Genomic DNA, 15,418 nt, shown 5'->3' on the forward strand with positions numbered 1-15,418 from the left:
CCTTGAAGTCCTGAGCAAGGCCATAGCCAGCTATGAGAGACCCGAGACACTGGCCTCGGTTAAAATCATACTAACAATTATTTATTTAGGCCCTTTTACACATTGCTTAGCAGCAAAATAAAATGCATTTCACCCCTCATTATATGCATACATTAAAAGTCCTGCTGATATCTATAGCCTCTGTGCTCTTCAAAATCTTTACTGTCATTGCAGACTACAGCAACACCGTGCAGCTCTGTTCACACCACCACAGCTGCGTGAGTTAAACGTGTTCAAATAGCTTCAAAATGACTAAGGCCATTGCACACTGGACCCGTTCTGTCCTTTAGCGTCCGTCAACTGAAAAGTCATGTGTCAATCCATTGCACACAAGATGTGTTAATATCATACCTCAGAGCACTGATGTGCATTGGAGGCTTTGTAGTAAATATACCTAGTTTCAGTATTTTAATAAATGATTTCCATTACATGAGAGTACATGTTAAAACTTCATGCTGATTTGAACTCGTCTCTCGCAAATATAAGCACCAACTTAGACATAGCTTTACAGTAAACTAATGTGATCCATCTGCATCTCCATCCATTTGTGTTTCTTTCCATCTGAATATGTAGATATCCTTATGCCTGGTGTTGATGGCTGAAGTTTAACGCTGGCTCCAAGGATCATCTTATTTTGCCTCCCCAACGCATCAGGATGACAACCGTCTGGATTGAGCCAAGTAGGGTACATCTCTGGGGACTTCAAGTGGGCACCTTCCATCCTCTGTGTTTCATCGACTAGCACACGACACCTCGAGGGCTCGACAGTGATTCTGGTGTCAGCTTACTTACCCGTACATCAGCGTTAATTTGCCCAATAACCGATCAGAGCAGGCTTCTGTTGCAGTCATGGTTGTCATGTCATCCCCCTATGCTTGAATTTGAGATAGTCGCATTCGAGAAGCCAAGGACTCTCCTCCCACTACCCATTTTGATGCCCTAATAATTACTTCCATTGCCATGGCAAAATCCAGCGGAGAAATGGTGCATCCTGCCATTATTCCAATTTCTAGGTATTGCCATGTAGTACTGAATTCTGAAGTTGAAAAACTAAATTGCAAATTTCCAAAAGTAGGTTTTCACTAAATTTGTTATTGTCATTGGTATGCTGAAAAAATCAAATGCTGGCCAAAGTAGTTCATGTGGCTCTGAACCGTATGCATTAGCCAAATCCAGGAATGTCACATGGAGCTCCTTTCTCTTTCCCCTTTTTAGCTGACTGAATTTGTTGCCAGATTACACCAACGTGTTTTAAGCATCCTGGGAAACCTGGAATGCCCGCTTTTTGTCTTGAAGTGTCAATGAAGCAGTTCTTTAATAGATAAGTTGACAATCTCTGAGCTATGACTGCTGAAGAAAATATTGCCTTCTACGTTTAATACGGAAATAGGGCGAAATTGACTGATGCTTGTAGAATCTTTTTCTTTTGGTATAAAGACTCCACCTGTTCATTGGTACAACCTGTTTTTCCCATGCCACTTCCATCAATTTCCACAGGATTTGTAGAACACATGAAGCACTCTTGTATAGTTTGTATGGAACTCCATTAGGCCCTGGAGATGATGACGCCCTTGCTTTTTTCACAGCTTGCTCTACTACTTTCCACTTAGGTGCACAGTCCTCCATTTGGTATTCAGGTGCATTGATAGGTGGGATGTCTGAAGGAATTGACATAGGCTCCTGCCTTTTTAAACCTGTATGTGTTTCCTCCAAATATCTCTCCAGCTCAACTTAGATGATTTTAGTATGCCACTTTTCTCACTAGTGAATAACTTATTTACAAATCTGAATGGATCTTTACAAAAGATTATAAAAAATAAATACAATTCTGTTATTAATTCTTAAAACATAACTTAACACAAAAAATGTTAAATGTAACAAACTTAAATGATCACCAAACGCTGATCATAAACCACTTTATTCTTTAGTTAAAACGGTTGCTAATTACTACGTTTCTACTAGATCTACAATAATGTTATGCAATACATAATAAATAAATAAAAACATGATATTACACAACTGCTTACAGTTGTCATAGCATCAGAAACCATATGACCAATATTTTACTTCAAAAACTCACTCAGATAGTAAACATATCTAAAAGTTGGGGAGCTAGCAATGCAATACCAGAATGACCCCTCTATTCTGTGTTGGAGCCAGAAATTCCATCTCTTATGTACTGCCTCTCTTTGACTGTTCAGCCCTGAAGCTCCTACTCTGTCACGCTTATTTCTCTGATGTGGCTCCGGGTTATGCTATTCTTTCTTCATTTACTCGACTACAATTGAAATAAAAACGTATAAGCTTGTAATAACCTATCCTGCACAAAATCCATGTGTTTATGTATATTATCAGTTCATAATTGTATGTTTTATAATGCGTATCATTCAGGCCGAAGTCCACGGCAATGTCTTTCCCAATGTTTTTTTTTTTTTTTTTTTTACAAAATCTTTGTTGGATTTATCAAAGTAATTTGTTTGGCGACACACACAATTCATTTTTCCATTTTGTTCAGGGAACTCTTGGGATCCTAACATATACACTGACCTGTTTGCACATACCATGTGGTTAGTTTTTTTTTTTTTTTTTAACAGTAAGCTTTGTGAAATTTGCAACTAACAAGGTTCACATACAGGCACACAACAGCATTCACTGTTGTAATAAAACTGTTACTGTGCAAATTGGAGATTATTGATTATTTTGTTAACTTTAAATTATGCATTTCACAGAATGCACAATATTGTCTGACCATCGAGCTCATAGTTCTGCAGTTTGCAAGGAGCCTTGCAGTTGGCCAATCACATTAATAGCAGTAATTAATACAAATGCATATTCATAAGTACAAGTCAGAAGATGCACAGCTAAACTCTCTCCACCTAGTCAACCTGCTTAAGATCATTCTACTGCTGAATGTGATTTTATAATTAATATCACACAAAACTTTATGTATGCAAGCACTCATCTTCTTGGTATTTGGATAATGGCATTACTGTTAAATTAGATTTTGATAGATTAGGATTTAGAACTAAGTACGTGTCTACAATAAATATTCTGGCATTGTTACATTTCTTATTTTCTTTTATATTAAATTTGAATGGTGCAAAGAAAGAGCTACTTATTTGCACTGTACAAACCGCACAGGTCCTGCAAATTTAGAACCTCAGATACTCAAAATTCTATTGTCTTAGCTCAGAAAACAAACCTGTAAACTTTTGTATTTAAATACATAACATATAACAAATACCCTCATCTTTTTTTTCTTCTGGTGGGGGGGGGGGGGGGGGGGGGGGGGTGCATGGGCAAGTGCCTCAGATTTTTCATGGCTGGCCACTACACTGATGAATACTTTCAATAAATAATCTACATACGTTAATGCTAACTTGTGGAGGATGCAATAACTACAAATTACATTTTATCTGTAATGTTAATTTGAACTACTGTACAAAAACCTGGTCTTACAATAAAAACAATTATTCTTATTTGCTTTATTGACCACAAACAATATGACTGTGAAGCAAATACATAGAAACATTTATATATCCCCATATATTTGCTTCACAGCCATATTTTTTATTCCAACACTGCAGATGGAAAATATTTAAAAGGCAAATTGGTAGGGTAGGTTGAGGAGCACTAAGACGCCTCCGAGAAACCCCTATTTATTTATTTATTTTTTACTTGAGAACCCGGACTTATTGGTCACGTGTTTCTGGCCATTCCCAGGCAGGCCACAAGTACCTGTCCCAGCATTCCTATGATCCATTCTGCAGTTATGCATGCAGTTTATTCACAATTGACCATTGAGATGCAAAGAACTAACGAAGTACAAGAAGCTTGATAACATGCAAACTAAAGCTGTGCAGTGAAATTACCATGTGTATTCTTTACACATCACATTAAAATATCATGCATAATTCTAATTTTTTTCAATGTGTAAAACACCCATTATGCAACTTACCTGGAGCGCTGAGAACATACATTTCAATACATCTAAGTGTTCACAGCATGGCAACACTCACCCAAATCACACAAAGCATTGATATGTTCCTTTTATGCATGTTCCAATCAGACATCCTTTCTTCAGATTTGTACAATGGGTTTTGCTCATGCTTTATTAATATAGACTTCTAAACTGGTCTAAAGAACAGACCACGACAGCTGTGAAAGGATGTGTAAAAACGGTTGCTTACCTGCTTTCATCCTGTGAGTTTTCATTGCAGTATGCACTGGGGTTCTGTTAAAAGAGTCAAAATTGTTATGAAGAGCTATTATCAACCATTTGAAAACAAGCGTTTAGCCACAAGACAAACAAAACCAAACAAACATAACAGCAATACAAAAAGACGCACGAATATCAGGTCAGCTTGATTACATCTAAAACCATCAATTTTCTGTACTGCACGCTAGTCCATTCAAAACCAGTACACTGTTGCTACAAATGCACATCAATCTATAAAATAGTTATGGAAATGCAAGAATTCCAGAAAAAAAATATATATATATATATTATATATTTAGCGCCTGTTTTTTCTTTTGGGAATAAGAGCCAAATTGGCAAGGATTTGGGAATTAATATATTCCAAATAGCCTGAATCAGTTCTAAAATAGGCTGGATCATCAGCACTTTAAGCAGCAGACAGACACAGACAAACCTGCAAGGTGGGTTCACAGTGAAGCGACGAGGTTACACACTCAAAGTTAGTAGCACTAGTGCTGCTGTTAGACACAATGGAGGAGTGAATCAACACGCCAGGCGTGTCCTCAGCCAGCTGTCCGCTGGGCGGGCTGCCCACTTCACCATCAGTGTAGGCCTGCCAGGGAAACATAGCACAAACATTCACAACCACTCACAAGCTGCTGGCCAACAAGAGGAGCACATTTTAGCAATGGATAGACAATTCACATAACAGAACATTTTCCTATCTTACTTTCCTGTTTTATATTTTATCACTGATTGGAACCTTCTTATTTGACATTAAAGAATAATAAGTCCCTAAGTGATGGTTAAAGGGTATATTGTAGAGAGAGAGAGAGAGAGAGAGAGAGAGAGAGAGAGAGAGAGAGAGAGAGAGAGAGAGAGAGATTGTCGTTCTGATGGCACAGGCCCCCAAGTTTTAATTTACAAGTTAAGGCAAGCCTAGCTGCAATTGCAGGTGGCTGCCACAAGGGTAGCAGCAATGGTATCAACCAGGTGGCTGTACCAAGAATGGTATACCATGCAGGCGCAGCCACACAGGCAGAGTGGAAACAAAAATAAACACAAAAAAGCAAACACAGTGGGGTAAAAAGCAGCTAAGTTAGTCAAAGTTCTAGAACAAGCTGCTCAACGCTGCTCCCAGTAAAAGGGAGGTCCCGCTGCAAGAGCCTTCTCCCTGACACGAAACTCTATTCAAAAGTTGTGCAGACCCTGGTTAAACACATGGGGCCATATAGTTAGTAGAATACTCGCGTCCCCTGTACCACACGCTACTCTCAAAATTAGCTTACTCACCAAACCCAAGGTTACTGCCGTCTTTCACAACAAATCTATTGGCCAAGCATTTTATTATTCATCTAGTGCGATTGACAACCACCACTTCTTGCACAGTTTTAAGTGGTGCAAGACACGGTATTGATCCTACCATTTGAATATGCGTCACCCCACCCCACCCCACACCCACCCTCTATTGGCTCTGAACTGTAGGTCTAACCATCTTCATAACAGAAGAGATCACAGCATCTGTTCCCAAGCCTCCCAGCTAAAGGCTTTGATAAAATCGTAGTGTCAAATGCTGAAAAGGTAGATTTTTGCATTTTTGGGAACCTTACATCCTTAAGACAAAATATGCAGGGGTCTGACTGTGCCACTAAAAAGCATCAAAAACAGGGGGAGGGGGGAGCCTTCCATAATAAGGATTTGTGATCATGTGCCATTTCTAATTCATTTGCCACTCCCAGTCTCTTTTAGCAAAGAGGAAAGCATTTAATTCATATTGTATGTGAGGCTGCACTGTATTATTCAGCCCAGCCCTTTTGAATGGAATGAGTAAAAAAAGGAAATAAATTCCAGACCAGTTAATGCAATATCAATAGCTCAACACCCTATCCACAAAATACCCTTAAATGTACAGTGGTTGTGTGAACTGCACCACATCACATAGCTGCAATGACCATTTGCTGCAACATATTTATTTCTTTCCCCTGGGAAATATTTATATTTCAGTTCCTTCCAAGAGGAATTAAGCAGGCTGCCACCACCTGTTATATTGCCCCAAGAAGTAAGGGGTTAGAAACTGAGTTAAAGATAGCAGAGGGAAGCATTTGGACACAAGACTAACGGCTAGGCAAAAATGTAGTGATAGTGATTTAAAAAATAATAATTATAACACACCTCCCTCTTGATTACCTAAACCAGCCAGAAGCAGCTCAAAGAAACTGCACTTTTCCAGTGTCAAAGTAACCACATAATTGCAACCACATTATTTAAATGAGTAGGCTGCTAAATATTAGCAATGTTTGAATTTGTGAATATTGTTGTAGTTGAAGGAACAGCCAGGGTGGTTTGTTTAAGATTCCATCAATACAGATTTCCTGTACATCCTATATCTTCTTCCCAGTTTTAAATCTGTGGTGTGACTGGAGGACAGGGAGGATAATTATTAGGAGGGTATGGCAAGTCTCAGTCCTACTAACTGTTTATCTTCAAAATATTATGCAGGAAGAAACCCTCAGGAGTCTGAACCCAAGGCATAATGCTCACAAACCATGCAAGACAAACAAAACAGCAAACGTATTGTAAAATACTCACTAAACACACAGCACCAGTTAGAAAAAATAAATACAATTCCAAGCCAAAAAGGTGAACCTGAGCAAAAACACAGGCTACCCAAAAAAGTTCTAGCAATCCAGTTAGTCACCTGAAGAAATGTAAGCATGCAGTGGGCAAGAGAAATCCAGCTAGAGAGACCTCACCTGGCCTTCACCCAATGGAGGTAGTGTTACCCCATTAGAGAGACAAAGATCAGACACCAACACCTTCAGAATGTTCTGAATCTGGAAGAGGGTAAGAAAATGAAGAGAAATGAAAGAGCTCAGAAAGAGTGTTAGGAAGGGACAAGCCAAAGTGCTGGGAGAGATATGCTGCAGTGCACTCTCATTCCTATTTGCAGAGGATCAGCAAATCAATTCAGTCACCGGATCCATGTGTTTTAGTAACAGAACATGCATTAAAAACTGAAAACAGTTCCACTTTCTCTCCTTTAAACACAAGGTTAGCTGCAGATCCAGATAGCTGGAATTCATTATTGCATTGTGTAATTCCTCATTCAAGGGGCATACGTGTCATCTACAGAGGTATCCAAGCACCCTGAAGTGATTGATCCCTCCCATATCTGATACAAGGACAAGGCAGGTCAGTATTTTATACATCACCCGTGATAATAATCTCTCCTGTAGCCAATTTGATACTGTTGTCACTTTTTAACTTATTTTTTTTATTATTATTTCTGTAGTTCTATTTTTACTAAATAACTATCTATAAAAATATATATTTTCTAACACTTTAGTAGTAGGCTACTTGCTGTTAGCAATGTATTGTGTGTTTCTTTGCCAAGTCGATTGCTCATTTCATACACCTGCACATAGATCAGTGGTGGGCAAAGTGGGGGACGCGGAGAGTCAGTAAGGGGGGGGGCGCGACTATGACTAAACTTCTGATTTTTTGGTTTTGCCCAATTTAACCCAATTTCTCCCCCTCGAATACTTTTTTTTTTTGCATTCAGGTTAAACCCGAAAACTCCACGAAAAGGCACATAAAGTGCATGAATAAAACGCATGTGCAGTTGTCTGCGATTTAAATGCAACAGAGCAGAACTGGCACAGAGGACAGTAAGCTGATTTACCTATTAGAAAAATGTGGCTTCTTAAGGGGTGTTCACACCAAAAATCTTCGGGGTCATTGTCATGCTGAAAGTTGAACTTCCGTCCCAGTTTCAGCTTTCTTGCAGAGGGCAGCAGGTTTGACTCAAGGACTTCTCTGTACTATGCTCCATTCATTTTCTCTTCTATCCTGACAAGTGCCCCAGTCCCTGCTGATGACAAACATCCCCATAACATGATGCTGCCACCACCATGCTTCACAGTAGGGATAGTGTTCTATGGGTGATGCACTGTGTTGTGTTTGTGCCAAACATAACACTGCATTTAGGCCAAAAAGTTCCATTCTAGTTTCGTCAGACCACAAAACTTTTTGCTACATGGTTAGAGAGTCTACAGAGTGTTTTTTTGCATACTTCAAAACGGGATTCAAGGTGGGCTTTCTTGAGTAATGGCTTCCTTCTTTCCACCCTATCATACAGGCCAGATTTGTGGAGTGCTTGGGATATTGTTGTCATATGCACACTTTGACCAGTCTTGGCCATAAAGGCTTGTAGCTCTTGCAAAGTTGCCAAAGACCAGCCTCTCCGATCAGTCTCCTTCTTGCTCGGTCATCCAGTTTGGAGGGACGGCCTGATCTATGCAGGGTCTTGGTAGTGCCATACACCTTCCACTTCTTAATAATCGTCTTGACCGTGCTCCAAGGAATATTCAAGGCCTTTGATATTTATCCAACCAAGCTATTTCAGTTTTTATTTTTAATTAATTTTCTACAAATTTCTAGAATTTTTTTTACACTTGGAAGTTGTCGGGTAGGATGTGTAGATGAATGAAAAATAAAATGATAAAAATGAAAAAACACTTAATTCCAGGCTATAAGGCAACAAAAGATGAAAATTTTGAAAGGGGGTGTAGACTTTCTATAGGCACTGTATATATTAAACACGTGACAGAATAAATGCTTATATAATTGAACTGTAATTTTTTGTATACAACTGTAAGCCACTCTGGGTAAGGGAGTCTGCTAAGAAACAACAACAACAATAATTAGTATTATTACAAATACACCAGATTTACAGTGGTTACCCTTTTTTATTAGCGCTAAACAAGTTCCTGAGATGTTTTGTTTCTGCCGGGCTGCTGTAAACTGTCTCCGGCCTTTAGACACCAAGTACCCCTCTCAGTGACGTCACACACACAAAAAAAAAAATTTTTAAAAACTGCCAGGAAGTGAACGTCAGCCCCTCCCGTATCCACTGATACGGGTTCAAGCCTGTACTATAAAAGTACGGTGGCCCTAAAAGTCATCAAAACAAAGTGCTTTTTTATCGTCTTTACACGATCGCGGTCCTAGAAGCTCACTTTAGTATGATCGTGTTAACACAATCCCAGTCCTTGTACGCTTCAATTAAGTTTCTCGAATACCATTTGAAATGATCGCTCACATATCAGTAATCACATTTTTAGTCATAGCAAGTTATTTTAGTTAAGTCAGGAAACAATTGTGCAAAGTCTTTTTCTTCCTCATACTGAGGTAAGAGACCAATAACAAACACTTGATTGTCAACACTGAAAACAGGGAGCTGGTACAGCAGTAATGCAAGCTACCAACGAAAACCCCATCAAAGAACCTTGCCCTGGGGTGTAAACCCTCCTTGGGTACAACAGTACTGACCTCTCCATGAAATTACCATGAAAATTCATTTCATACAGGCCCTTCAGCACTGAGATTATATTATTTGAATCATGAATATTGTTTCACCTTCAAATTTCTCAGTCTTACCAGCAATGTGGTATTACAAAAATATTTTAAAAATATGGGCTACCACTTTGATCACAACATTTTTGTAGACATACAATTTAGAGTTAAACGCTTTGTGTATTTTAGGCAAGATGTCATCACATTTTCTAATAAAATCATTTATAAATAAATACGTAACGTACAGTATTTAGATCGGAGAGGCTGCCAAATAGACTACAAATTTATTTTTAGTGTAATATTGGCAAGGTCCACCCATGTGATAACAGACTGTGCCGCAGTGTCCCTTACCTCCAAAAAATAAACAGCAGCTTGCATTTCGGAAGTTGTGCCTGTACAAGGAATGCATGTGTACAGTACACCATTTTATGGGAGAAAAACATTTTCACTCAAACAGTTTATGTGCTGCTATTTCAAATGCCAAATTTCACTGTCCGTTACTTTGAAATGTTATGAAGATCTATTTCAGCTCATGCAAAAGCAAAATGTTCTAGGCCTAACAAGGACGTGGTTACCTGTATATAAGTGTTCAATTGTAAAACCCAGACATATTACAATGCAAAATGTAATGAAACAGACAGGACAGAAATTTAAAAAAGAGAGTGAATAAAACAGAAATTAGCAAAGTACTTTAATAAAAGACACGCAGAGGCATTTTATTTAAAGAGCATGGCAAGATAAGCTATTGCTCATAAGGAATTCCTACTTGACTCACGTTGTCAGGAGAGTGTCTGTCATTGGAGGGGGTGTCTGGACGGCTCCCGTCTCGCACCTTCCTCTTTTTCTTGGTCCCAGCATTTGATATTGGGGTGGTTTTCTGCTGATACTCCTTCAGCTGTTGGGAAGCAAAAGGAAAATAGCATAAAGGAAAATGCAAGGAGCATGACACGAAAACAACAACCTGGGGTGCGTTCAATAGCAGAGAGCTCTCTCTTGGCGCCCCATAACATGTTAGCAGTTATTGAGCGGTCTGTTAGGAGCAAGCAGTTTCACAATAGCACCAATACATCACTGTGTATTAAAACAGTTGCTTTAACTTTTTAGGGTCTGTCCAATGTTACATATCCCGCCAGCGACCTGGCTCCAACTCTTTTTACGCAGGCCTGTGAGGGAGGGTTTTCAAACAAGGTCCCCCTTGTGTATTTCCAGTAGATGACCATAGTAGGAGACAGGCTTGAATGCAAGTGTTTTAGAATGTTGCTGCGGCACAGAAACCGACCTACCTCGTGTAGTAAACAAACATTTTCACACAAAATCTATACTGAATAAGAGAAATGGCGACAGCGAAGGCACAAGGACCTATTTTCCAATAAATTGGTATTTGTTTTTCGTGTTTGTGGATCAGATGCACGAGACAAGGGGTATGTAGCCCTGGTTGCCACCTTGCTGGCCATTCCAGCCACAGTGAACTGCCCCATCTTGTGCCACATGATCAGGATGCCTGGGGCGAATAATTTGAATGGGTTTTTGTTTCTTTTTTGTTTTCTTTTCCACATTTTCAACTAATCTTTTTTTTTTTGGTTGTTTTTGGTCTCTTGTATATATGACCATAATTCTCTTATTTATTATTCAATTTGTTCAATTTTTTTTCCATGTTCCCTACGTGTCGAAGTTTCATTGTGTACTGTCAGATTTGAAATGGCCATGCTAAAATATTTTTTACAAACAATGAATGTATTTTTTCTAAAAACTTTCTTTTTCTGTGATTTTTGTTAGTTACAGCCACAAATCTAAAGGTAAAAAAAAGGCGAAAATGTCTTGGAGCCTAAGCAAGTTTTGCAATTTTTGTATTTTTTTTAATGCAATTACTACTACTGTCTTTTTGTAATGTAAAGTTACTGAAACTTTTTTTTGGTTTAGCATCTTGAAGCACGAATCACATTTCTCAAGTTAATAAATAGTCCATGCTTCCATTTCTAAAATAAATCATCATTTATAAAAAAAAAATACCATAATCAGTTTTAAAAAGCCAAAATGACTACAAAAATATTACTTCTCACACAAGTGTTCAGCATACAAATCCATATTTGAAAAAATCAATTTGCAGCCACTGCACTGTTAATGCAGGTCAGCCATTTTGGACCTCCAACGAGGCAGCTCTGAGCTTTACTCGCTACTCTTAGGAAGCGCTCACGGCGTGCAGGTCATTCAATAGAAAGAGCCTGAACCTGGTGTACAAACAAGTACAAAATACAAAATCTGTATTTAATGAATCTGAATTACTAAAAATGAAGAAAAACAACCAAGGTCATTCCAAAAGTTGTATCTTTGGTCAGAAGTATTAAGCATCTCGGCAACGTCAGTCCCTAGTGAGCAGGTATTCAGTAATGCTGGGCAGACTGTAAGCAAATGCCAGTCATCGCTTAAATGAAAGCAAAATGTGGACACGATCATGTTCCTTAACACAATTGAGAGGAAGAGCAGTTCCTCACACCAAGTTAACAGCGAAGCGCGAGAGCTGCCAGACTCTATACAGCAAGGACAGTTTATGTGTTTTCAGGATAGGGAATGCATTTATTTTAACCCTGTATCATTTACATTAAACGATTTACTGATATTTTAAAATGCACTAGCCGCATGAACCCCAGGGAGTTTTATCCAGGCACATGTATGTTACAGGACATGCGAGTTTAATGACAATTAACTTGTTCTGTCAACATGGATAACTACCAAATGCACTTATTGTGACATCTATATATTGTTATAAATGTTAAAAAAAAGTCTGACATGCAGTCTGCAAGCGTGTTGTGTTACTGTCAGTGCTACACCATTAGTTGAGACAAGCAGTATTTTGAAAGATGAAGTCAGCCAGCTGAGTTTGAGTCATCATTCATCATCATTCTGAGATTTTGAACTTGAGCTCTGAACAATGTTGGTGTCCTGTCAGTATAACGCTCATTGTGGTCCCTATTGGCACTAGAAATTACGGTTCCTCTCAATACTGGTTGATGAGAGTAATGCTATTTGTTGTCCACACTAGGCAAAAAGGAACATACATTTTTCTGAGAATTAGCAACGTTGAAGGACAGCCTATATATTTGGTAAAATAAACAATAAATACATATTTCAATATATAGACATTTTCTTTCTTTATCTTGATTTTGTTCTCACTATCATATAAACACTGCCATTTAATCCTGTATGAAACAAATAAATACTCAGTTCTTGTTCAATTGTATATTAGATTTTTTTACATAAAGGTTGTCATGCTTACATATATTTTTACTTTCAAATTAAATAGATCGTAACGACCCAGATGATTGCTTTGTTGCAGGCCTTGTTGTCTGTTCAGTTTGTTTCACCTGTCTTATGTTACATGCATTGTTACGCGCTTTCTGGAAATCTAAATAAACCATGTCATATGCTTTGCAATTATCCACTGTCGATGTTGCATCCTCAAAAAAAAAATCAAGCAGGTTAGTTAGACACAATCTCTGTTTCCTAAAACCATGTTGACTGTCTCCCAGGATACTGTTACCATATAGGTCATTTTTCATTTTGGATCTTAATAGTTTCCATAAGTTTACATATAATAGAAGTCAGGCTTATTGGTCTATAGTTACCAGGTTCGGTTTTGTTTCCCCTTTTGTGGATCAGTATTACATTTGCAATTCTCCAGTCGGTCAGTACAACTCCTGTGTCAAGAGACTGTTGCATGATCTTGGTTGGTGGTTTGTAAATAATATTAGCAGAGGATCTAATACTGATCCCTGTGGTACTCCACTGGTTACCTCGCTCCATTTTGAGGCTTTTCCTCTAATCAGTACTTTCTGTTTTCTACATGATAACCACTCCCTAATCCATGTGCATGCATTTCCTTGAATACCTACTGCGTTCAGTTTGAGAATTAATCTTGTCAAAATTATTGGCTGAGCCAAGGGTAAGATGTTCTAATACCAGGGACGTGTGCAGTGCTATATGAGATACTTAGACCTTCAGGATGGAGGGAGCAGAGGAAGCATTTTTATACATTGCATTGCATTAAACTACTTTGTTAAATAGAAACAATATTGGATAGGGATGAAAAGGGGAAGGTTGTCTTTTACATCTGCATTTAAGAAACGTGCTGCTGTTATTGTTTTGCGTTTTATTAAAATGTCTGGTAACTGCCTCTTGTTCGGTGAATTGTTATGACTAGTTAGAACTATATTAACACCAGGGAAAAATGACAACTGACGTAACAAAACGCAACCACAACATTCCTTCCTGGTCGTAGCTCCGGCTGGGTTGGGCTCGTGGGCCGGTAAATAAATTACAAACATACACAACTTTATTAAATAAAAGGCTATATCTTTATATATAAGAACACAAAGTAATAAATACGCGTCACGTTATTAAATGTAAACCACGATACTGCTCATAGCACCCACAGTACACGCCAAACAATAAAGCTGTACACGTCAAACAATAAACCTGCAAACGGGTCGACATTCTCAGTTTTGCTTTTAAATATATTTAAAAACACAAATATTGATAAGTGCTATGCTAATTAACGTCACTAACTTGATAAGGATCCAAATTAAAACACAGTGCATGGCATACCTAACATTACAAGAAAAGACACTCATAACATGAACGCCCCGTCGTTTCTCTGCCGAAATATCAAGATGACATATTTTATCTTTTAAATAAAACAGTTATTCTGCCTAAACCTCACTTATAGGGCCGACACGAAACCCCGGTCTTTCCAGCTGCAATGCTGCTCCGAGACAGCGCTCCAGTGTCGGGTCAGCAGCCGGAGAGAAGCCGGTATACGTGGAAGTCCTTGTGATTTCTGTCCGAGACACCTTACCAAGTTCATATTTTGGATAAATAAAACCAAGGTCCCTTCCCCCTTTACAGTATGCAGTTTATTTATCTAAGACATTTGTACCTTTTTCTTTGCAGCTGCTAGTTTGATTTGCCTGTTTTCGTCAGCCATTCTGTATCAACCTGGACGTAAACGAACGGAACACGTCATCAATAAGAGATCTGCAGAGCTATTTCACAAACCACCGCCAGGCAACTGCTTTACAAAAGACAGTATGAAGGCAGCGAGAGGCAGGCGGGTTCTCCCGTTGTCCCGTTATTGTCAGTGGTTTGCCACGTATCGCCGGTCACAGATTAATCAAACCCTAAATAGCAACAAGGTAACTTTTAGAAAGAATATCGATTGGCAGTAGTGCCATTGGAATATTTTTTAAATGTCCTACATTCAGTTCTGGACACTTTAAAACGTGTTAAAAATTATTGACTATCCCGTTTGTTTACATGATCAGGGTAGTTTGCTAGGGACATCCTGCCCCTCCCACTGCTAATGCATTGTAAAGTTTTCACATTATTTCCTTGATTTAAATTCAACACTTTTCACAATATATCCAAGCATCTTGTTGGCCTTTTTCCCCCCATTCTCTAGATGAAGGCTTTTCTGAGTCAACATAAATTCCTAGAAGTTGAAGATTCCTTCTTCAATTTCAGTATCTCCCATATAATATTTATAATGCACATTTGTATTGCCTGCATGTAGTACCTTACTTTTCTCTATTAAATGTCATTTGCCATGTGTCTGCCCAGTTCTGAATGCTGTCTAGATCATTTGGAATGACCTTTGCTGCTGCAACAGTGTTTGCCACTGATCCTATTTTTGTGTCATCTGCAAATTTAACAAGTTTGCTTACTATACCAGAATCTAAATCATTAATGTAGATTAGGAATAGCAGAGGACCTAATACCTCCACTGGTTACCTCACTCCAATTTTAGGTTTCTCCTCTAATCAGTACTTTCTG

At 38.6% G+C, this 15,418-nt stretch overlaps 1 protein-coding gene across 4 annotated transcripts in view; it reads right to left on the reverse strand.

Moving 5' to 3' along the window:
* Positions 1-14,631, reverse strand: part of LOC121303514 (golgin subfamily A member 2-like) — a 48,608-nt gene extending 33,977 nt beyond the window's left edge. Inside the window, exons 1-5 of one of the 4 annotated variants that reach the window (XM_041234242.1) lie at positions 14,526-14,631; positions 10,368-10,487; positions 6,991-7,071; positions 4,692-4,850; positions 4,230-4,273 (exon numbers count right to left, since the gene is read on the reverse strand). In XM_041234242.1, coding sequence (XP_041090176.1) covers positions 4,230-4,273; positions 4,692-4,850; positions 6,991-7,071; positions 10,368-10,487; positions 14,526-14,573 — 452 coding nt within the window. In that variant the 5' untranslated portion in view covers positions 14,574-14,631. The remainder of the gene's footprint in view (positions 1-4,229; positions 4,274-4,691; positions 4,851-6,990; positions 7,072-10,367; positions 10,488-14,525) is intronic. The other 3 variants (XM_041234243.1, XM_041234244.1, XM_041234245.1) reach the window with 3 other exon arrangements.
* Between the last annotated feature and the right edge of the window lie 787 nt (positions 14,632-15,418).

This window comes from Polyodon spathula, chromosome 33, assembly GCF_017654505.1.
Source record: "Polyodon spathula isolate WHYD16114869_AA chromosome 33, ASM1765450v1, whole genome shotgun sequence".
Taxonomy (NCBI): Eukaryota; Metazoa; Chordata; class Actinopteri; order Acipenseriformes; family Polyodontidae; genus Polyodon; species Polyodon spathula.